At 41.1% G+C, this 25,252-nt stretch overlaps 1 protein-coding gene across 2 annotated transcripts in view; it reads right to left on the bottom strand.

Annotated features, from left to right (window-relative positions):
• TOX3 (TOX high mobility group box family member 3) overlaps positions 1-24,516 on the bottom strand; it is a 71,357-nt gene extending 46,841 nt beyond the window's left edge. For both annotated transcript variants that reach the window (XM_031615146.2, XM_031615145.2), the window contains exon 1: positions 24,083-24,516. In XM_031615146.2, the coding sequence (XP_031471006.1) occupies positions 24,083-24,184 (102 nt within the window). In that variant the 5' untranslated portion in view covers positions 24,185-24,516. The remainder of the gene's footprint in view (positions 1-24,082) is intronic.
• Between the last annotated feature and the right edge of the window lie 736 nt (positions 24,517-25,252).

Genomic DNA, 25,252 nt, shown 5'->3' with positions numbered 1-25,252 from the left:
GGAATCACAAGTCTTAGAAGACAGATTCTCTTATTTATTTAAGCATAATTCCCCAAAGAGGCCTCAATGACACAAATGGGGTAACCCATTCAGCCTGTGCCAGGGGGTGGGGGGAATAGTTTTGATGCCATATCATCCCACAAGACAAGAGAACCAAAACCAGACAGGAGATGGGAGGCTGCTGATTCCAGTCCACTACAGCTTTTTGGCTTCTCCTTGGGAGCCACTGAAGCACATGGAACAGCCTGAAGGCAGTTACGTACAGGTTTCTGCATCATGTTAGGAATCACTGGGAAAGGAACGATGGAATTACACTGAAGAGTTAACATGTAGAAGATTTAATTCTGCCACTGCAGTTTATGTGGCCTTTGTCAAGCTTCTCAGCCTCTCTGTGGTTCTTAGTCCTGAGTATCTAATGACAGCAAAAAACTTGTTATATCACAGGGCATAGATTTTTAAGTAACACTAATAAGGGATTGTTGCTCCAAAAGCAAAGAGCATAAGCCAAAAGCTGTGAAGTCTAGAGAGATAAAGGCTGTATCAGGCATCAGAATTTAATCGCCATGTGCTAACATCCAGTTGGGTATCAAATTAAGGAGTAGAAAAAGCGATAGTATTCACAGTGTCTCAATAGGCTAAGTTAAGAAACAGTAGTCTTTCTTTGGAAATACTCTGGCATTTGTTAGCTCTTTAAGTGTAACAGTACCAAATTCAAAATACCAAGTCCCTTTTTACTGCCATCGGGCTAGATCAGCAAGACCTGTGCTTGAATCTTGCCTGCACATAACTTTTAGACATTCAAGTTTCAGAACAGGGGCTACAGCCCCGAATGAAGCCAGGATTCACAGTCTTAAAGGTCTTATCAAGCTGTGGTTTTCTTTCTTCCATGCTCTCTGCAAAAATGTTGACACTGTCGGCTACCTGTAGAATCAAAGGTGGGTTTTTTTCTAGATATTTAGCACTCCTGAGAAAATGTCAGGTTCGTTAGGGCTTGAGGTAAAAGAACACAAAAGCAGACATTCCTAAAGCTTGTACTTCTGGATTTAGACTTTCCTACCTAGATTTTCGTTCTATGCACTTCTATGCTCCTGAACTACTTTGGCTTCCAAAGGACAGAAATATTACTTGGTGAATTAGCTCTTGGTACTGCAGAGCCACAGAATGAAACAATCACTCCTCAAATGTGACTAATGGCTTTTATTCTGGTACCTCAGATGGCTGAGTCAAATAAGTTAAGCTTGTTTTTTTCTAGCACAAGAATGGCTGTGCAATGCAGGATATTAGTGATATGAAGCTATTGCAACTGTGCACCTACTATTTATGTGCAACTCAGTCCCTCACCCTACACATACACATCACTGTACAGAGCAGCAACTGCTTCTGCTTTCAATGGTGGCACCAAAAAAAGCTAAGAATTATGCTCAGTGTTCTTTAACTATTTGCTTAATTACCTTGCACAGGAATTTTTTTCCTATTATTCACTTTCTTGATTTAAAATACAAGTGACAGCAACTCTACATTTTGAATTAATGAATTTTTCAAATGGTTTATGGAGCTAAAGAATGGCTGTTCCCTCAGAGCCAACAAACAATCAATACTAACACTGGGGTGAGATCTTTGTCAACGTCCACAGCCATTCCTCCATGTAGATAAGATCCAAAAGCCACTTCACCGCCATTTAATCAAGTTCCATCATTGTGTGAAGTTTTTTATTTTATTCCTCCCTAAAGATTACATGAAGGTGTAATTTCACTGCCTTACCTTGAGCGGAGAACACAGAAAAAGTCATGGATGTTCAATGTAAGATAATCTTTGTATCTTAACCATGACATTTGCATTACATATGCTATTTGTTTAAATTGCACATGGCACAAGTGGCAGACAGATCTCAGTGAAGCCAGCAGTGACGTGCAGCCTCCCTGTAAATGCAAGCCAATGCTTTCCAGAGCAAGAAGCTTTTGCTTCACTCCTGCAAACTAGATAAGGTGACACTGAAACTTCCAAAAGGTTGCTGATGACAGAGGAAGGAATTGTAGAAACTGCTGTGCTGGAAAATTGCACTGCAACAGAATAAATCACAGGAGAGTCACAGGAGCTGCATTTTTCCTCTTTCCATTTTTGCTAAGAGAATGCAATAGAGCCTGGCCCAGGAGACCAATTCCAGATTGCCACATAAACTGTAAGCACTACTGTCTAAGGCTCTTATCAATTACCTTGCTGACACCATGCACTATCCCCCTATCTAAGACTGAAGGATCTAATAAGTAAAATCAACTTCCTTATTTTAAAGGAGTGAGAAGCTTGCATTTTGTTTCTCCTCTAAAATTTAATACACTTGTATTAACCCACAGTCTGCTGAAATAACACTCAATGCAAAACTCTTTACGTTGCTCTAGATCATTGGTTTACAACATCTGTTTTTGTATTGAACTGTTTTTGTTTTTCTACAAAAGAAACAACACACAATGAACTCTTCCCAGGAAAATAGAATTAGAATGTACATAAGATGTTACCTTTGCAGAAATACAGCACTCAGATACTACGTTATAATTAGGTATCTATTCCAAGTCTCTCAATGCATGCTGTTAACTTTAGACAACATCATATGAACCTTTTAATTAGCATGTTATCTTCGGTGCAATTAATATCTTGTACCTCATATGTTATCTTCAAATTAAAACTTTTACTGTCTGAGCCATATTAATTAATCAGTGCAGCTCTAAGAGGGAGCAGACATCATTCACGAGTGAGTGTTTTTAGAATGTCACAGCCACTGACATTTCAGAGCAGTTATTTAGCTGTCTTCAGATAATACATGGCTATTACCTTCATCTTGCAGTGTCCCTGCATAAAAAAAAAAAAAAAAAAAAAAAAAAAAAAACTTGGGAATTATTACATACATTCTTTTGCATCTATAAACAAATTTTTTGTTGCCCTACACAAAATCTCCTTTTTTTTCAGTAAATATATGTACATAATATATTTATATGTTTAAAAAACCCCTCAAAACAGTCAAGAATATTTCTCTATTAGGGTCTGTAGCAAAGCATATAGCCAGTAGCACCAGTTCAAAGTAAGAAGTGATGAGATTGTTTGACCCTGAAGATAACAATATAGATGATGATCTTTTAGAAGCCATTGTGCCAACCTGACTTGCTGTGATGGATGAATAAAATCACAGCCTAACAGCTTGTCACAATACTTGATATGAGAAGTTAAAAGAGAAAATAACTTCAAAAGATGATTGTCCTTATGGAATGCTTTTGAAAAGATATAGTTTTGCTATTACACACCAGAGTTAATAAAGGTAAGCACAAAGCAGCTTAGTGTGTCATGTCCATCAACAAATAAAGCTATCTTTTAATGATAAATTTCCTGTGCTATTCGTAGGATCTCTTTTACTTCAGTTTATAAACAAAGGACTCCTTAAATCTATATCACACCAAAGGAAATTATTTTATTTCCAAGAAAATACAGCAATAGTAATCAATTGCAAAACACTAAATTTTCGTGAATTGCCTTAGAAAATAGAAAGTAGGACCTAGAAATATTTAGCAGATGAGATGAAGAGTTTCTTAGAATTGCAGCACATCATACTCCAAATTTCATTCCACAGTTCCTTGATTCTGCTGATCCCTAAATCCAAAAATGTAGGACAACCAGACACCTACCTACCTACCGTACTGTTTTGCTTTCTACATAATATTGTGCCATAAGCAGACCACTATTCTAATGATTTCACTTTGCAATTCCTCTTTTTAAGAAAATTACTGAGTTTTTATCAACTGTGTATAAATTAAGATCCATGTATATTGTTACAACGTACCTCTTTTCAAAAGAGATTCTGAAACTACCCAGAAATAGGCATTCTGAGTTAAAACACACATGAACTTAAAAGGAAAGAATTTGCTCCTACTTCTTACATCTGTATCCAACTACAATGATGAATGAGAATGAAATCACCAGCAATGTCACAGCATGACTCACTAATATAAACTGCAGTTATACAGGAGAGTAGTTGAACACGCTGATACACGTTAGATATTTGTACATACTTCATATCTAACAACATATTATACATGTATGTATAGAAAGGTCTGCAGTGCCTCAGACAGGCCACCCACAGCCCTCCACAAACAGCAATGAATTAAGGTTCAGAGCATTACCAAAGGGATTCTATACATTATCATCTCTGCTTTCATAGAAAAAGTCAACGAGGGACAGGCGCAATAAATGCCTTGCCCAAGGTCATATAGCAGAGTAATAACTGAAATGGGATTGCAACCCAAACACCCTGACTTTTATTTTAACAAAGTGTTTCTTTTGCTAGCATAAAAGACAGAAACAGAGCATCTGGTTATTTTTTTTTAAGAGAACAGTTTTGCTACCTTAAAGTAATCAAGTCACGTTAGTTTATTTTGAAAAATCTATAACTATTTTGGAACTGTAAGTTAAAAGAAAGTTGAAGTTACTAATAAGAGAACCAACACCGAATTGATAAACATGGAACTGGATTTGAATACACATCAATGTTAATCAGTGGGTTTGGGTTTTTGCTTCTTTTTTTTTTTCCCTCCCCCAAAGGAAGCAACTGCTTAAGAATAAACTTTCATCAAAATAAATACCTTTTACTTTTCTTACCAAAAGTAGGCAGCATTTGTTAGATGTTCATAAAAAAAATGCAGAAATATTCTGATAATCCTAGCTTTAAGTCACTATAATTGTCATCTAAATGCATTTTCTTTAAACACATCTATATTTTTATATATAATAAATACAAACGTATCAAATTTTCTGAGTACAATAAGCCCAGAGACATGTATTTGCTGCTGAAATTATTTCACTTCTTTCATAAGACAAGGATAAATGCACGCTGCATAGTCGGAATGAAATCCTCCTCTTTCTGAAGCCCCTAGCAAAGCCCACAGTCCCAAGGTCACGTTATCACACTCAGGCTCATAACATAACAGGCACTCTTTTTGGTTAGCCCTAACTTTCAACAATTCCTAGCCCATAAAAAGCATAATAAAGGGTTATTACGCATTAATGCAGTATCAAAATTACAGGTTTACAACAACAACATCAAAAAGAAATCTGTTCCAGATTGAATTCGCAGAAGACAGATGAAAAACAAAGTGATGAAACCCATACATAACCAAAGAAATGGTGTGTCTTGTTTGGCCTTCCAGAGAAAACGTGTGTGCAAGATCCAGACCATGAAAGGCCCAGAACCACTCAGCTGTCTGATACATCCTCCAAAGACACAGGACAACCTCAAGACTCACAGACTTGAATGCTTTCCTTCACATCCCCTTGTCTTAAAACGTACCTGAATCATTCTGCCAGGAGCGATGAAGAAAGGGATAGAATATGTGCTGCTCCCCATATGAATATATGTTGTTCCCCACAGCCACTCATCACTGTTTTGTTTGTCCTTTTTCCACATTGAGTGATAAAATTACCATTCTTACATATCCCCAGCTTTGATATTCCAAATAATTTTATCACAAAACACAGAGGTTTCATCCAGACCACAACTATTCCAGGAGGTATGGCTGTCACTGGCTCACCTATATATTTTTCAATTGTTTTGCTAGTGAAATTATCACATACAGTCAACTAAAAGGTTAAAGCATCTAATCTTAAACAGATCACTGCTGAAATTTGGACGAATGATGGCCGTTATGCAATCTATTTTTAATTTTAGAAAAGAGTTTTTGTTCATCTGCAGCCATTATTTGGGTTTTCCTTTCCAATGATAGGATGTTTCTGACTGAGAAAAGAAATTTCCAGAATTTTAAAGCAAACAGTTTTCATTTACATTTAATAAATTCATCCACTTTTAGTAAATCTTTGGTATAAATGTAAATAAGTGCTTATGCAGATGAATGTATGCAGCACTAAACAATTAATTAAACACTACTGAGCAAATGTCTTTTTTTTTTTTTTTTTTTTAAGTCTGGATGAATATTAGCTTTGTTGGTAAAGGACATTTTGAATATTTAGGGCTTCAAAAGGATGTGCCTCATTTCTTTATATAGCAACAAATCTTCAGACAGTACTGCTGTCTGACTGCAGAAAACTACAATTGATATCTTTTCCATATATACTTAACCTCCCACAGATTTATTTGATTCTCAATAATTACTATTCTCTGGTAAGAGGCATATGTTATTATAGCACACTGCACTCCCACAAGCTGTCCACTCAGTGTATTTTAATAAATCTCTGCCAAAGCTGTATAAATTTGATCCTGTTTAAATTTAATAAGGATCAGAATATATCAAAGCACAAATTCCCATGGGAGAAATAGATATTTTGCATAGTTATTGAGTGCCCTATTCATAAATACAATGTGTAAGACCTAGACCATCAACCTTGAATTAAAAAGAAAAAGAGATTAATGTGTGCAAAGCTAGCTACTTCTTAAATAACAAGAAAAATTAGTGTTTAATAAAACATTTTTCCCTATACTACTGTTGGAGGCAGCAGCACTGCTACAGTTTCAATGTAAGCATTCTGAACGTCAGCAGTATACAAATACCTTTTCAATTTTGTAATTCTTTCTTTAAAGATACACTCACTCAAGGGCACAAGCTGCTAAGCGTGCTACAAATGGTTCCTCTTGGGTTATGCCTGTTCTGTCACGTTCAGCAGGATCTCTGCCTTAAGCACAGACTAGATCAGCAACTACGATCCATTGCACAACCAGAACTCGCTCAGGACCACAAGCAGCACGAATGGACACTTGGCATCCATTTTCTTCTGACGTCTAGGAAGGGGAGAAAATATTCAACGCTCTATTAATTTGAGATAAATGCTGGTGAGTCTCCAAAACACCCCACAAAATTTTATGTTCTATTAAGGAGAACGTTTTCATGCTTGCTGTGGCAAAGTCGTGACCGCGCAAAAAGATGGTGATCTACCTATCTTATGAAGAATTATGAGGACCATGATCATAAACACAGTGCATGCCTTCTAAATACATACATATGCGCTTATATAGTTCTTTCTTCAGTTTCCAATGTTTTCTTCTGTTGTTGTTGTTTCAAATAAATGTTCTTTGCATACAGGGAAAGTACATGTAGAGACCATACCTGACAGCTGCTAGTTACAGAAGTGATTCATCAGTCTTCGTTAGGAAGTCTGCATTCCTTATCATTGGTTTCGGTTAGTAACTGTTTATGTAACTGTGCACACAGCCTACTGCTTTCAAAACAGATCCATTTTCTCCCATCAACTTTGATGGTTAAATGATAGGTATGAGAGAAAAGGAAAAAAAAAAAAAAAAAAAAAAAAAGACTGTTTTTATCCTGAATTAAAATTCTCCTTCTCAGAATAAGAGAATAAAAGTTAAAAGATAAGTCATTTTACATGGAGTAGAAATCTTCCTCGAGGGAAAAAAAAAAAAAAAAAAAAGTGCTAAATCAATTTATCGTTGTTTTACAAGTCAGCCACTGAGGATGAAATCACAGACTGCTGAAATTAATGGGAGTTTTGCCACTGACTTCAATGGGCCAAAGATGTCATCCTCAGTATTTTACTGTACGTAGAGGCCTGATGTCAGAACTAGTACAGCGTTACAAATGCGATCCAGTGCGATTCAGTCCATCACAGTGAAGCTGATCATACCATCACTCAGTCACTGCTCCAACTCACATCTATAAGATTCTTGCTTTCTTTTCACTTAATTATCATAGAAGTGTTGGGAGTCAAGAAAAATCTGAAACGTATTTGTCACTGATATTTCCTCACCCACTGCCAACATTATGTTGCTACGGTGAAAATGCAGATAAAAACGAAGTTAAAAATTCAAATGACATCAATGGAAACCACAAACAGTCAATATGGCCTTGCCAGAGTATTGCCAGTGCAATCATAGCACTTAAAACACAATTACTCAAATTCATATCAAACAATACCATATTTAAATAATCACCCTGGGTAAACACATGGTTAGCTCTTTCATGTACCACCTGAAGTACAGGGTGTACAATCTGCCTTTGCTTTCAAGAACTTTAGAAAATATTGCCATTCAAACTATGGTAATGTTGGTTCCATTCAGAAATTCCATTCTTAAGCACAAAGAGCACTGAGGTACGAGTACAGCGCCTTAATTTCTTCACTTTTATGGGGTTTTGTCTTTCAACTTTAATGTTATTCCAACAGTACTTTGTTTATTATGGAGATATTCTGCTGTATTTCCCTTTTCTCAGTTCATGAAATTTTCAATATAACAAGGAAAAAAAAAAAAAACAGTTCAAATCCCTATTTTGAAAACCATATTGCCATTTTTATTCAGCCTGTATTTTAATATAGCATCAATATTTAACTACTTCATTAAATGAAGTGTGACTTTTATAGTGAAAATGTCAGTCTTTGCAGTTCATTAAATTCATTTAAAGCATAGCTGTTTGATTTTTTTTTTCCTGAAGGAATAAAGGACTATTAACTGAAGGCATAAACTTAGCATTAGCATGCACTTTTTTCCTTCAAATTAACATTCAAGATTTGTAACAGTCTTTATAAATTTAAGGGATTGTTTGTATCCTTTTGCATTATCTTTATTTTTATAATAGATGTCATTTTTATAGCGTACACAAGTGTTTATCACAGTTGGATATGACCAGTAGGATGTCACAGAGGATATTAACATGTCATATGCTATTATGAAATCTGTAGAATTCTGCAAGTAGTATTAAAAATTCATTATTTTGAACCATGGCATCTGGAAAAATAAACTGTATACGATGTAAAATGTAATAACTCTAGGAATCCAATGGGGTTTATGAGTACTGCTTTTCTGTTTCATAAAGCATTCTTTGATGAGTACCCTTTTTCAATGAGGGTTTCTATTAACTAATACAAAAGAGTATAAGGAAAACTCAATTTCCAGCAAGGCAGTGCCAGATGTAAGAAATCCTGGCACACATACTCTCGGACCTTGGCAACTAAAGTCTGCAAGTCTGGAAACAATCATTGCTTCTCATTAATAAATGGACGTGACTGTAAAATACTTTAATAAGAATAAAGAAGCTGCTTTGAAATGTTCTAACGAATAGAAGTGATAATAGTTACTATTGAACCTACTATTCCTTTAAACATTAAAAGTAGATTTCAATGACAGCGAAATCTTTGATATTGAAAGACAAATCACAATTTCTTTTCAGTTGTAGTGTTCAGGTCTGTTGCAGCCCAAACAAAGCGACTTGATCACGCTCCTCTTTTGTATGTTCACTGCTCCCAAAGCTATGCCTCCTATTTATTTCCATGACAACTATAACAGATACAAAGGCCACAATAACACTATTTGATAGCATAAATTCTCAGATTCAAAACACTATTTTTCAGCAGTCACCACCATTAGTTGCCAGCGATGAACAAGAGCATGCGTGCCACACTTGAAAAATCTGCACGAGTGGAGGTGACCACTGTTTCACAGCTGCTACGGTGGCATAATTGCCAGGAAGATTTTGCCCACACAGTCTATCTTTCATCGGCTCAAACAGACAGAAGTCAAAAGGTACCAAATTTAGACTATACAATGGCTGTCTTCTTCTGGTCTTATTCTGGACATTCAAGACCTCAGCTTAGTCAGCATCACAAAGTAGCAATCAGAGCTGATTGTTTGTCCAGATTCCAGGAAATCCAGAAGAATCACCCCTTTTCTATCCCAAAAAAGCAGCGCACATCACTTTACCCACTGAGGGCTGCACCTTCAACTTTTTCTTCAGTGAGGAATTCACAGGTGGCCCCTCCAAGGACTGCTGTTTTATTCCAGCTTGCAGTGATGACACCACATCCCGTCACTGGTAACAACGTGATCTGGGAAACTGTCACCTTCAGCCTTGTATTAGTTCAACAGGTCCTGTCAAACTCTGCTACCATCTGTCGCACAGCAACAAAATTTAATGGGATACTGGTGGGAAGGTTCAACCTCTACCTCTGACATTGTGGGCCAACAGAATAAAATAGGAGGCATTACTTTCAGAACAATCCTCATGGTAAGCATTCAGAACCACTTCTACCTCCTTTTCACAGCTGCACTAAGTAGTTGATGCTTAATTTGTTACTGTACAGGGGGCAACTATGGGTAGGAGACTAGACATGGACAGTGTGACTTTTTAAAGTGTTTCACCTTCATAACTGCAGTATCCATCCTCTGAAAAATCAGATTCACATAATCCAAACACATAATCCAAAATACCATACCACACGTTAAACTCTTTGGGTACCACATCTCAGTAGTATTGTGTTCCATAAGGATTTAGCACTTCAATTTTAAAGGTCACCATATTCCCCATCCATCACACCCATGGGCACTTGAGCCTCAATGCAACCTAAGCAGACATCAAACGAGAGAGGAAGAGGAAATGAAGATTGCAGTAATTAGTGCCCACCTAAGTTTACAGCTTCCTTAAACAGATTTTCTTCCACAAACATGCACAACAAACAGTTGTATTTTCTAGGAAAGCTACTTTGCATCTCCAAATCTGTGCTCAACCACTGTGATTTCTTTTTTAGCGTGTCAGAAGTAACAGGGTGTTTGAACTATATTCCTCTGAATTAATTTTTTTTTAAGAGAATAAAAACTGAATTACCACATGAGGTTCATCCTGAAAAAGAAAGAAGGAACTCTAAGCCTTAATTACAGAAGCAACAATCAGATATACAAACAGATAGCCGATACCAGAGGCACACATTGCAGATTGGAGTTTCTGACAGATTCAGGCTTTATGTAGTGTCATTTCCTACCCTGTTACATCTGCCAGCTCAGACTGATGGGCTCTAAATATCAGTCCCTCGCTGCAAGATTACATGGAGCTAAACAAAAAATCATTGCTTTTAGGATGGCATGAGTTAACACATAACTACAAAGACAGAGGTCTCCAGGTGGCTGCATTAAATCCATACGCTTTAGCCAGGTCACAATCATCAACTGTCACCAATACAAACACACCCTACAGACTGGGACTCCCATCCCCATTCTTTATTTTGAACTGTTATTTTAATTGACCCAAGATAGCTATCCTGAACGTGAATCAGGAGCTGTTTCACCCCTGTATGGGATCCACCATTGTGCTGGCCCTCCACAAACTTGCTCCAAAGTCAGTTTAACCAACTGCCTACTGCTACCCACAGGATCTCTTCAACTGGCAGACATCTCTGCTTAAAATGAACAAACACACTACCCACAGTTTCCTATTATATGTTAGGCCAGGAAATAGAAATGTACCTAAAAAAAAAAATCATGAGAGTGATTAGAAAGACATAATAATAATCACAGAGAACAGCAGGAATTTCCCTATATGGGTAAGTAAAAAATTATCTTATTATTTTTGTACACTGGTCTAAAGACAGATGCAAATGAACATCATGAGATAAAGTATATTTCCTGGGAATGCCACTCTCTGAAAAACTTCTGATTTGCTTAGAGAAAATCAATACAAGAGCTTTTCTAGAACTAAATTCCTCGCAATTCCTGCCAAATATATATATATCTTCACTATGGTTGTAAGCACAAATATTCTATACAATGACATAAAAAGAGTCGTGCAAAATGCACCAATTTCCTACCTGAACAAGATTATGAACTGGACTGTTCAAGGAAATATTGAAAGAACAGAATTAAGCTGCTCCTCTGTACTTTGGATATTAACCAATAATCCATACTTTAGTTCTAATCCTTAATTTACTCTACTGTATGTAATTCCACTTTTATCGTATCTATAGCAACATCTGGTACCGTCAACAGTTTTGCTTAAATTCCAAAGCCAAAGAAGCTGTATCGTACAATGGTAGAAAACAGTGCCTAGATTAGGGAATCTGAGTTTTCCCAGCCCTTGTTGTATACAACAGTGAGGTCTGGCTGTGAGAAATTAAGTGTCCAAACTTTTAGGGTGGGGTGGAAGGAAGTCACAAAGAATTGCTTGGTTCAGTAAGCAGCTTGCACAAGGCTGGAACATTTGCAACAGTGCTGGCAGATGGAACTCCTTCCACAGACACGATGACATACTCTGTATTCATGGTCAAAAGGAAGCACACCAATATCAAGTGTGATCATAGGCTTCTCATTCCCAGCATAAGCCCACAGCCAGCATTTATGCAGCCATGTCTGTATCAATATCGCCTTCTATCTCACCTTGCCACATTTCTCATATTACTGTTAAAGCATTGATACTTCAGGTTTCTTATGTCTTCTTTTCTTAAGAAAAATCGATTCTCCAACTGTGAGGTACTTATTTAAAAAAAAAAAAATCTTTGCTGCCAGACCTGCAATTTTGTGTGTCAGTTCTTTCACACTTCAGAAATGAAGATTACCTACACCTTCCCAACTCGAAGCAGCTGAATGTAGCTTCATTTTTGTTTGGAATCTAAGCTGGAGAAAACATTGTGATGACTCACTTGTTTAGTAAAAACACAGACAAAACCAACTTGGGACCGTTTTCATGCTTTCTATTGAGGCAAATGTGTGGATGAGAGGATGGACAGAGCTGGTGCTTTTTAGCAGCCAGAGCAATGCTTACCAACATCACAGCCTGTCCACACATAACGTATGATTAGAAATGTTTCTTTTGTTTTGTCAGCAGGTACGAAGAAGTGGCTTTATGCTTTTACAAAACGAATGGTTCAGTGCCCAAGAAACGACCGCTTCAAAACACATCCGCCAAGCTGAATTTTTTCCAGCAAGTTTATGAAGCTCAACTAAGAAGCAGAAACATCTCTCTTCTTCAAAGAAAGCGTATTCCGATGCACAAGAGCAGAACTGCACTCACTTCTTTAGAGGATTTTGGAGAGAAAAGATGAGAAAGAAAAAGTTGAACGTGTTTCAAATCAGTTCTTATCAGAAGTTCAGTTTGTTTGTTTGTCTCATTGATTTTTTTCTTTTTTTATAAACATAAGTCATCTTCACAGGGAAAACTTCAGCAGTTGGGATCAATAAAGCAACTGCCCTTTTCCTAGCATTCATACTGAGATTCATCATCTGAAATCTTGTTATTTCTTATTTCTGCATGCAAAGATCTCAGGCAAAGGGAGCTACAGGAGAAGGCTGCAGATAGGAGCTCCTTTGCTTGGATAACACATGCCCATGGAATGGAGAAGTAAAAGATGAACTTATGAACTTACTCCTAACCCAAAGTTAATGTGAAATCTCAAAATGCAAAGAGCATCCATTTCTTCCTTCTTCCCTGTCTCCCTCTCTCCAAACAAACACACAGCATCAAAACTACAGAAAGTTACGAACTCAGGCAGACTGAAAACAATTAGACAATTAAAAAATAACAAATTTTAAATGCTTAGCAGTGTTCCCTATCTGCTACTGTCTCTTTCTCATTAAGGTGTTTCCACAGCCCCTTTTCCATTCTTTTTCTCAAATTAACAAATGGCTGCTTCCTAGGGCACCAGAGAATACAAAGACAGCTTCCTACCACAGCAGAGTGAAAGACACAGTAAAAACACTAATATTCAACAAAATAAGAAGAAACTGAAAAAGAATAGAAAAGGAGATGGAAGATTTCTCACTGTTAAAATTCTGCCCTAGGACTGTGTTGTGCATTGCTTGTACTTACCGCAGCTGCGATGTATCAACCTGAGTTGAAGGAACAAGATTGATTTCCCTCCATGGAAATCTCTCCTTTTTTTTTTTTTTTTTTTTTTTTTTTTTTTTTTTTTTTTAACATTCACATTTTTCACATTTATTTTGAAAGAAAAAAGGTTACATCCAGTGGGCAGAGAGCAAGCTGTATGCTAGTTATCAGTTCTTACCCATACAGAGAATAAACGAAACTCAGATCTACAAATATAGAGTCTAAAATCATATAGAAAGCATTTTCATTCTTATGATTTCAAGACTTCATTTTTTCTTATGCATTTTAAATATTCACTATTGATGTCATGACATTTTAATGGAGTTCGCTATCCTTTTTTGAGACACAGAAACAGTTAGGAAGAACAGCATAATGTCCACCTTCAGTTTGTCATAATAGAAATGAAGCTCTTGATCACTGTCACTCACTTTTCATGATGGGAAAACTAAGACTAAGAGCTTCCATTTAGAAACAGTTTTGCATAAACATACAGTTAAACAACGTGGAATGCTATGCATAGATAGCAATGGTGAAACTCAGTTAATTAGTGGGAGTTCAAGGAATGACAAGGAGACCTGTGATCTCAAAAGAAGGTGCACATATCCTAATGTATGTAACCTATACAACATCAAATTGCCTCTCCCCACCTTTCCCAGCAGTGGAACATTGCTACAACTTGTACAGTGTGTTATCACTAGTAATATATTTGTGCTGACGGAATTCAAGCTAATCTTTGCCATCCTTTCTGAAGTGCTTTCTAATAGAGAAGACAAGAAAGGCTGCTAATCTACCACAAGTTGTTTGCTGACTACACTTAGAAAAACAATTTTCTACTTAAACAGTGTAAACTGTAGCTGCAGTTGAGACAAAATAAATGATAGAATCATAGAATACAATTTTGTACTTTATGTAGTTTTTTAGCAGAATTGCAGATAAAAAGAGCAAGATTTGTTGCTGAACTCTATGCTGGACATACCACAAGTCTATATATGCAAAATTCTGAAGAGCTATCACTTTGCCTACTCAATGAATATAACTAATGTTTTCATTCTGTAACGTTCTGCTGGATTGTGCTTAGCCCTAGATTGCACTACCTGCCTTTTGCCTTCCTAAACCAGAGCTGTATGTCAACAAAACACCCATCACAGCAGCGGTGCCCCCAGAGACATCAGTCAGCCCAGGCCAAAACAGAGCCAAGGGGACACCAGAGAGCAGCCCCAGCAACCTGCTGCTTCTGAGCAAGCTCCAGGGATGCTCTGACAGAAGAGGCACTCACCAAGCTGACTCCACAAAGGCAAAATCTCAGCTGCAAGTCCCCATCTCAAGGTGCAGCTACTGGAAAGTATGAAGTAGCACATTTCCCTGAAGCTGCTGATGCACACAGTTGTGTCAAAAATTATTTTTAAAAGACCAAGGTTAAAAAAAATAAAGAAATAAATCAAAGCAGAGCACAGATAATGTATGTCCATATGGTTCATCAAATCCTTGAGACAACAATTTTGTATTTTCAACGCACTACGTTTGCGCACCTTACAGGAATCAATGAAGAGCTCAGCACAAAACTGTTTGGTTAAAGAAGGTGTATGAGGTACTAGAACCTAAAACACAGAGGTATGAGAAGAAAACAAAGGAGGCTTTTCTTTACCAGTACTTCTGCTGCTTCCAAAATGACCAGTAGGTATCAAGAAAGCAATGGTGCGAGTCACCACCTATAAAGCCAGACTGCCTGGCATGACATAACACCTGACTTAGTTCCCTTAGTGCTCCTTGGGCTCAGTCTCACAACCAGGTGAGCATAAAGACAACTTCAGGTAGGTTTTTAAATTGTTAGAAGGAATGAAGGCTTTTAAAATGTTAGAAGGTACAGAACAGAAGCACCTGTTCAATCCATTTCCATAAAAATATCTTGCACTTGTGAACTACTTGGTAGAACAATATAAAATGAAGGAGCTTGCATCGACTTGTCATTGCACACTCTTAGAAAACCAGGAATAGGGAGTCACGTACATATAAACATATTATTTAGTTCAAGTATTACTCTGTAGTGCAAATGCTTTCACCCGTGTATCTAAATTGAACTCTCGTTCAAAATTGCACCTCCTCAAATGTTAAGCTTTGTGGTATGCCCTATGCACAGCCTCGAAATCAGTCTCATTTTACCTACAGTTCTGCCATGAAAAACATGCAGAAAATTCATTGTAAAATTCTATTTATTTTGCCTCATGTACAGAGCAGGAAACAACTTTTTTTTTTTTTTTAGCTGAAAGCTCAGTGTATTTCTAACTATAGTAAGCAAAACAATAGGAGAAAAAAGAGCCAAGACAGATTGTGAAAAGAAACTGCAGCTATCAAGTTTTTCACAAGAACAAACCAATAGTACGATATCCTCGTATTTACATGGGCACCCATAATCATCATCACTTCATCCACGTGTTTACTAAGAATCACAAAAGTAACTGCAGTACCCTACTAAAGCAAACACAATGACTATTTTCCCATGCCTATCACAATTCATATTTATTTAATAAAACAAATTCTTCAAAAAGCAGAGGCCTTCTAACCCTCTACCAGTAAAACTGTTTACTGATACAAGCAGTTTTTAAAAAAATACGCTTTTATGAATAACACAGTAATACTGAAATACAGCCCCCTAAACCATTCAACTATTTGTATAAGCCTTATGACATTAAAGAGAGTAATACAAAAAGCAGAACAGGAGATAAATATGATCTGCTCTGAAAATAAGCTACTCCACCAAGCAGCAATTGATTTTTGCATGGTTTTAACACATTTTTTCATATCAAAATTAGACAGTTAATCAATATTGAGGTGTTTAAATATGTCCTGAACCTACAAATCTTTAAGTAATTCACTGACTTTAAATATGGGGAGCTGCCCCATTGGGACAGTATGGGTGGTTCTCATAGTTCAAGTTGTTTGCATGCATGGGTTCCTGGCAAGATGAAAATAATTCAGTTCTACATTAATTTACCCACCTAAGAAACTATTAAATTCTTCGTAATCCCTATCTAATTTCTCTAGAATTTTCTGTTTACAGAGTTATAGTGCAGATTGTATGTCATTTTCAATGCTAAACACAGAAAAGTTTCTCTTGGTGAATTCTCTTTAGAAAGCCAAATGGGGAGACGTCACCTTTGTACCAGTTCTCAAAAGGCAGTGTCATAATGAAGCTATGGAAAAGATTTTTTCAGACTGAAAACTGAGCCCTACTTTGATTGCTGTAGATTTTGTGGAACTCAAATGTACTGAAAAGCAGTAATAACCCCAGTAAGGTTCAGTGCCAGAGGACTCTCGAAAAATTAGAAGGCAGTCATTCCAAAAATTGAGGGTTGGTCTTTTACATATAGATGAAGGCAAATAGCTTCCACTGACCAAAACAGTCTGAATGCAGAATTTCATCTTGCACACATCCTACCTACCGGTAATTCTGCATATTTGCAATCTCTTATTCAATTGCCTGGCTGATCCAAACTCTTAGAATACTAAATCTATAGAAGAGAAAATTATGTTCCAAATGTGCATGTAAAAGCAATGTTCTGTTTAGCATAATGATTTTACATCATCACCAATGACATCCTTCATGAAATGGAAGAGGCAAGTGGGGAGATATCCATGCCTGTGCAGCTGCCACCTCTACCAGTAACAAATAAAGTCATGCCCAAAGAAGTAGAAATGAAAAGTAGAATCAGAAGGCAAACATATGCCTTATTTCAGAGATTGCCAGCCCCAATCCTGACCTTTCATCCAAACTTTCCCTTCATTTTTACCTTCACTGTAACACAACCCACTCCTCTGCATAAGATTTAGTCTCAGCTTACACAAGCCTGTGGCCAGGAGTGATGATGTATGGTCATAGTGACCCAGACAGTGAGAAAGATGGCAACTATACAATAGGAAAAAATAAAGCATTGAATTGCAAACGTTTCTCCCAAGAAATGCCAAGGGCAGGTCTGATCTAATGTCCACGTAAGTAAATCTAAGATGTCCACACTGAGTCACAGTCTACAAAGTGCATAAACAAAACTGAGAAACAATTGCCAGAAAGAAAAAAAGAAAACCAAATAGAAGAAAAAAGAAAGAAAAGGAAGGGAAAAAAGAGATACATTTTTCTATTTAAGATTTTTTTTTTTAAATCAAGCTTAAAGGAATATTAAGGGATCAAGTGTCTGTTTTCTTAGTACAGGCTGCTTCAGAAAACACATTTGGTTTTGACAGCATATCCTCAAGTATGGATTAGAATTTGGAGGCTTCTTCATCTTCCTAAAGATTTTTTCTTTCCCCTCTTGATATTTACATAGGGATTTTCAACAAAACGCAGGTTGCTGGGCAGGAAGACATGCAGAACATTGATGCCAGCAGCTGGCACGTGAGCTACGCAAACAAACCAAAAAACAAGAAGAACTGTTTGTTTAAAACGTTCTTCATTTTCAGTAACAAACTAATGTGTGCTACCAGATCTTAACAGACGGAACGGAGTCTGCAGTCCTGGTCAGATGGATCTGCAGCACCCCGCTCAGAAAACTCAGCGTTTTCAATGAGCTGAAAGCAGTCTGTATTCTCAGCCTGCCTGCCCATTCCCACCGCACACCTGAGAAAGTTGGTGCAGACCTACGTTCAGGTGTGTGCTGCAGGAGCCATCGAGCAGCAGCAGCCTTCCTGTTGGTTTTTGCCAGTTCAGCAGTCCCACAAACACAAAATCTTCCAATACTGAAACAAGGGAATACATGCAAAACGCAATTTGGATTGGTCTGACAGGTGCTAACACGCAGCGGAGAAGATATGAAACGGTAACCTTGTTACAGAAACAAACAATGAATAAGGAGGCAGCAAGCGTGATCTCATCAAAGTCTTCATCTGAGCGCAGCACAGAGGCAAAGACCAGAAGGCTCTTGTGTGACATTGTTATCTGAAGTCCTGATTAGATTTTCACCTCAGAGTTCTCAATTTTGGTAGCAATCATCGCAAAGACACTATGGTGACTGGCACTTTATAAATACATCACACAGACAAGTAACAGTATGGGGACGGCTACCAGATAAGAGTTTGAAGAATTTGAAAACGCAGCCCTGCCATTAGGTCCATGTAACGGTGCGATTTTACAGCAGAAGAAATGTGATTACAGATAAAAAGGTAGGATTAGTGCTGCGCAAATTCTTTTCCTCCTAAATTAGATTATCATCACTCAATAGCATTAGTTGGGTTTCTTCGGGGGTGTCAGAATTCAACAAATACATAGGCATGTGTTAACTGTACACGTGATACAAGCCTGCAGCACATCCAAAAGGGCAAAGTGTGGTGGACCTCGCTTTGCTGGGTCCGGACAGAACAGGGATCACTGAGCCAGTGAAATGCAGTCTACATGAGCTACCCCCACTTCAAGCATCTGCCAAAGAATGTAAGCTGTTATTCCCCATCTTTCTGTTTCACTTTTATTATGAATTCATGGCGATTCATTGCCTCTGTCCGAGATGCCACGCTCGGTGCAGGCAGTGCTGCAGGCTCTGTTCACCCACAGCACTCAGGGATCCCTCACCACAGAAGCAGAGGTGTGAGTGGATCCCTGACACACACAGCAGAGCTGCCATTGCTACTTCAAACTATCGGTACTTTAAAAACACACCTGCTTATCCTTTCTGCACACAGTGAAAGGACTCCTGATTACTCAAGCACTTGGTATATTGCCGTGCACTATTACAAGTGTCTTACTGATACAATTGTAATCCACTGTAATGAAAACAACTAACAGGTGTTGGGTTGTTGTTTTCTTAATCACCAGGAAGAAACCGTTTCTCCTAGGTAAACTTTGTATATAACCAGCTCCTCCTCACCTCTTGATAACCCAGGGCGCATTCGGTGCAGGATTTGCAGCATTAGAGCAGAAAAGTCGCAGTTCCCAATACAGTTAGTGCCCCACTATATGAACTCATCCCAAGCAATGCAGGGTCTGGCACAGTTGCTGCCCTTGGCATCCATGGTTTTCCTTGCAAAGCTGTTCGAGAGTCACATCACCAAATCTGGAGGCAGTTTGCCTGTAGGACAGTGCAATGCAAGTGGGGGTGTTACAAAGGGCAGTTTGTCTACTTGTGGACACACTCATGGGAACCTCACACTTCTGCTTGCAAGCACAGGGAATCACACATCCCTCAGGGACAGCCAAATATTTGGGGATCTTTTTTCTTTCCCAGCAGTAGTTGTCTGCATAATCCTGAGGTTTTGAGATACGAGAGGCAGGGGAAGGCTGTTCTGGGAAAGAACCCATTCAGCATACTTGCCACGTGTGTCGGAAGATCAATGGGAAACACCAAAGATAAAATGGCATTTAGGGAGCTGCTAGTCAAAACAACAGAAAGTTCCCAAGCCCCGAGCCAAAGCTGGGTACGTATCTCCCAGGGCCAGCCTCAGCACGGGCAGAGCAGGGCTGCTCACATGCCCACAGCACACAGCAGCTCCCAGCTCACAAACCTCTCTCACCAGGAAAGGAACTGCCGTGTCCGCACCGCAGCACAGCCCAGATGTGAACCAGCATACATGCAGAGCAGATGATGAGTGAGCACTGAGCTTTCTGTCTTAACAGCGTACATGCACTCATTGTCTCTCACCATCTGCCGTATGAAAGAAAAACCTATGCATGTATAGGCACACTAAATCTGCAAGGAGAGTAATTTTCAATCGTTTGCATAACTGTAATCCATTTTTTGCTACCAATGTGTGCTAATAGGAATGGCTTATAGCCCAGCTGAGCATGCTACTAACCTACTGCTATCTGTACCTTACCTCTGGAAGAACAAGATAACCTTCCTGAGCTTCTTTTGTAAAATGCAAAATATTTCAGCCAAAAACATCAAGCTCTGACATTCACACGTGTATGCTGGTGCCTAAATTAAGGTACGGATGTTTGAAATTTGTATCCTTTGAGGACAATCTGTAAAGGAGAGATAAACATTATAAAATGTAGACAGTTAAATAATGAAGTAAGGATTCTGGAATTTCATACAATGATAACTTACGGGCTGAGCAGTACACATCTATGGTTTGGAATTTTCTTTTTCCTTTTCAAATTACATCATGAGAATTATGGTTCCTCTAAAATACATTTGCTGTGATGAATGGTAGCTCCCAAAATATTTCTAGTACAAGACATGTTATTTACTCAATAAGTGCAAAAGTTTGTTTAGGAAAAAAAAAAAAAAAAAAAAAAACCTACAAAACTATACTGAATGTCCAAAATTACTCTCCGTCAGCAGAGCCATAAAAGGGCTCAAAACAGGAGCAGCATGTTTTACAACAGCTGGCATCCTTCAACTTTCTGTAGTTTTTATAGCTAGTTTTCAGTGATTTTTTTGTACACAAAGCAGCAGGAGCCTTCTAGAAACAGACTGTGCTCATGCAGCTCCATGGCACAGAGGCGCATCGCTGCTATCCCAAACCACCAGCAGCCAGACACATGTGGGGTCAAGTTATGGACTCTCACACCAGCACTGAAAACTTATCAAATATGGCCCTGATCCAGCAAAGCACTTAAGCACATGCTTTACTTTAAACATGTAAGTAATCCTATTAGAGTAAATGAGATTCAGCATAAACCACTGGGCTGAGTCTCAGAATACCTTGGTTGTGGCCCTGATTATGTCAGTGACCGACTGCGTAACCTTGGAGAAATCGCTGTCTTTCCATCTCCCTGTTTCCTCTTTCAACCCTTCTGCCTGTTTACCACCTTGCCCACTATCCAGACAGAAATAACCTCAGCCTGGACATGGTAGAAGCTGCACCACAACTTGTAGTCCCTACCACGCTTACTTTAGGCACTCAAAAAGGGGCTATCTTGTGCTCAAAAGTAATGCGCTCCCCAAAAAAAAGCAATATGACAACCCCTAACCTTCAGAATGCCCATCCAGTATGAACAGCGGGTTTCAAAAGCACAACACTGAGCTTAAAAGGGAGCTGTGGGGCAGGACCCAACCCCAGGGCACCTGCACAAGGCCTGGACCCCTCACACTGCTGCCCAGAGGCCAGGCACGGTGTAGGGCCTGGCTGCCACACTGCTGCTCCCACTGAGGGACCAAGGTGCAGCCCGAGGTACAGCAGCCTGTGCAGCAGCCCTGCTGTTCCATCGTGGTTACAGTAAGAGGTCTCACATTCAACGTTTGCAGACACTGTGCTACAAGGTACAGTTTGCCACAGGTACGCCATACACCATCAGTGCTGTGTCTTGGTGATCCTGAGGGTGCTTTCACATAAAGAGTTGGGCTTTTGCAGATACATCCAACCACACAACACGCTCACCCCTGCCTGCTCATCACAGGCAGCACCAGGGAAGAGCACAACCAGGCAGCACAGACAAGCAGGCAGGATGCTCAAATGAGTTCCAGAAAGATTTGAGGTGAAATACTGTCCCCAGCGTAATCAGTAACCGTTCTCCCATTTAATTCAGCAGAGTACCTCTCTCAGCTCACTTCTGTGCCTCCTGATCGTCTCAGTGCCAGCCAGAGGAATCATTTATTTTCCTTAGAAAAGCAGGGAAAAGAAAGGGAAGAATGGATGGAAAGCAAAGCAGGGGAGAAAGCTGCAAAATAAATGCTCTCCTTTTATTCGCTGGTTTGAAAAAACAAACAAACAAACAAACCAACCTTACCATATCTGCTCCTGTTGCAGATTATAAAGGACAGAGACGATGAGATTAGCTCAGTGCAGCTAAAGCCCTCCTTTCTAGGAACTCACTCAGATTCCTCGCCCATCCTTGGAACACCTGCACCCAGAGCACAGCAAAACAGCCCCGCTCCATGTGTCTGCCCACGCCAGGCCTGCCACGTGCCAAGATAACCATCACAGGACATAGGCAGTAGGAGCTGTGCTCCACTCACTGAGATACGTTCTGCCACGGACTGGAAGCCTGGCCTGCAAAAGACTTGCCAAGACTTCATTCAGGAGCACAGAAACCAAATTGTATTATTGGATAGGTCAAAAGTTGGTTACTTCTGACTTATCCTGAATGCATGCTCTGTTCTCATTGTACGAAGAAGGGAAACACAGCAGAAAGGTTAAAAATAATTCTGCATTTGCTGCAAGTTAACAGACGCAATTAACTTCTGGTTTTGAAAGCATTCAACATTTTGGACATTGCAAAAATAACAATAGAAGGATCCTTACGGCAAAGTGTAACAGCTCCTGAGATAAGCACACCCCGTGCATAACAACCAAGCTCCCGAACAAGCGAGATCTACAGTAAGCAATGCTGTCTGTCAGAAAGCGCTGTAAGTTTCCAAAATTAGTCGGCATCTCTGACAACAGTGAATATTTACACTCTGTTTTAGAGCTCTTCAAGTCCTTAGCAGCGTTCGAGGTTAAGGTTGACGTTTCATCTTTAATTCATGCTCCCGTGTCTCTCTGTATTAACTACTAACAAAGCGGCATGCTAATGGGGCCGCCGCCGCGCATGCGCAGTGCTGCTGCACGCTGCGCGAACGCCGCTCTGCATCCCCGCACCGTACGTGCGCGCACCTCGGGGGGGGGGGAGCAGCCTGAGAGCGGCACCGACGGGCTCCAACGGGGCAACAGCCGAGAGCCGGGTCATAAAAAGCAACAGCGAAAGGCACTCGCGACACCTAGTTAGAAGGAATTCCTCTAGGAGAAAGTTTTATTCAGCTACTAATCCTCTTCGCTTGAACCCGCGTTATTTCTCCCTCTGAAAGCGATCTTTGCGTTCCACCAAACTTCGCCTAGCTGTTGGGAGAGGGCTCTAAAGCAGCGAGCAGCTTTTCGTGCGAGTTCAGACTTAGCGCGGCACCCTTTCACCCAGCATCTCGCCCGGCGCCTCACAAAAGGCCCCAGAGGTTGGACAAACACAGCACCAGGAAAACACGGCGTGAAAGGGATCTTTATGTGCATGTGTGAGGGCCCGCTGCTAATAGCTCAATGTGCTATTGACACATCGCAGCGCAAACAGCGAAGTCTTTGGCAAAATAGCGTGAGTCACAGCGCCGTTCTTAACTTCGCCTTTCCCACACGTGGGTAATTTGTGAAACAAATCATCTCCGTATTATTAAAGCGTATTTCTAAAGGAAGGTAAGCCGCTGGGGAACCACTACTGCTTCCGACCGTAACAAACTACACGCGCCGCAAAGAAGGCGTGAATAAATAGAAGTGGTACCGCAACTTCTTTGACATCCCCGTCACATTCAGGCGTCCGTTACCTTCAGCGCTGATGCACTTTTAGCTATTCCCCGCTCGCTCCCGTCCCACAGGCACGGAGCCGGCATCGTCCCTTCCCGCCCCGCGGAGCTCAGCCCGACCCGCGGAGCCGCAGAACGAAAAGTTGAGCGCGTCCCGGAGCGGCGCAGCCGAGCGCCCATTGTTCGGCGCCGGGCCGGGCGCTGCTCCCGCCGAGGAGCCGAGAGCGCGGCTCCGGAGCTTCCACGGAGCCCCGAGCCCCCCCCGCCCCAGCCCGAGGAAAGACCGAGCGCTGGGGTAATCACCTTGTTGTAGTTATAGTAGCCCAAGCACTGGGCAAAGTCCAGGTTGGAGGGGTCTCCGGGAAGCGAGCCGCCCGCCGCGGACGGGTAAAATCTTACATCCATGCCGGTGCTTTGGTCCCAGAAGTGCACTTGGAGAGCCGGCCGGGAGCTGTGATAGATCCACCTTCAGGTGCCTTCCCCGGGGCCGGGGCAGCGCGGGGATGCGGCGGGCGCAGGTACGCGGGAGGGGGGGAGCGGCGGAGCCCAGGTGGGAGCCGTCCGCCCGGCGGCAGGAGGGGAGGCAGGGCGGGAGGAGGGCTGCCGGTTTTTAAAAGCTCGGTGCCAAGCCACGGGCTTCGCCTCCGCATTCAGGAGCAGCTGCTGTACACAAAGGAGCCACGCGCCCGGCGCGGACGGACGGAGCGCCGCAGCCTCCCCGGCGGGCGCGGGGCGGGGGCACGCAGCGCGGGGCGGCAGCGGTCCCGCCGGGCGGGAGGGGGCGGCGGTGGGTGCAACAGGGCTGCGCGGGCCGGGCGCGAAGTGCCGAAGGAGCCGGCGCCGCGCTGGCAGCGCTCCCCGGGAGGAGCGGCCGGGCCCGCGCCCCTCCCCGCCGCCGCCCCTCCCGCCGCCCGCCCGCTGCCGCCCCCGGCGGCCGGTGCGGGGCCGCGCCGCTGCTCGCCGGGCTCGGGCGGCCCATGGCTGCCCCCGCTCCTCGGAGGGCGCAGGTGAGGAACTTTCCCCGCGGCCCGACTCGCTGCCCTCGTTTGGTCTCCGTGCAGTGCACTTTATCGATCGGTACCGCTGCCTCGCGAGGAGGGGGCGGTCGCAGGGGGAGGCTTTCCTAACGCGCTGCCGGGAGCGGGACTTTAACGCTGCTGCCCTGCAGAAACCTTCCTGAGCTCCCGAAGTCAAGGGAGGTCTATCCAAAAACATCCCCTAATAAACCACGTTTGTTCATCCGGAGGTGCTGCGCACTGCAGCTGTCCCCTCCGCAGTGTGTGGGGCTTCCAGGTCCCAGCATCTTGCTCCAGAACTCTTGAAGGAAACGTGGAAGCAGTAGGAAAGGCCATGTAGCTGTAACTTGTGCCCTGCAAGCCAGGTGTGAGGGAGAAAAGGATGGAAACATGCCCTGCACTCAAGGCTTCAAAAGTTCTGTGATGGGGAAAGAATGGCCCTTTGGCTACAGTGCAG

The sequence above is a fragment of the Phasianus colchicus genome, chromosome 13 (assembly GCF_987193195.1).
Source record: "Phasianus colchicus chromosome 13, bPhaCol1.hap1.1, whole genome shotgun sequence".
In the NCBI taxonomy this organism is placed as follows: domain Eukaryota; kingdom Metazoa; phylum Chordata; class Aves; order Galliformes; family Phasianidae; genus Phasianus; species Phasianus colchicus.
Note: the sequence above shows the minus strand (reverse complement) of the source record. Positions and strands in the feature narration are given on the sequence as shown.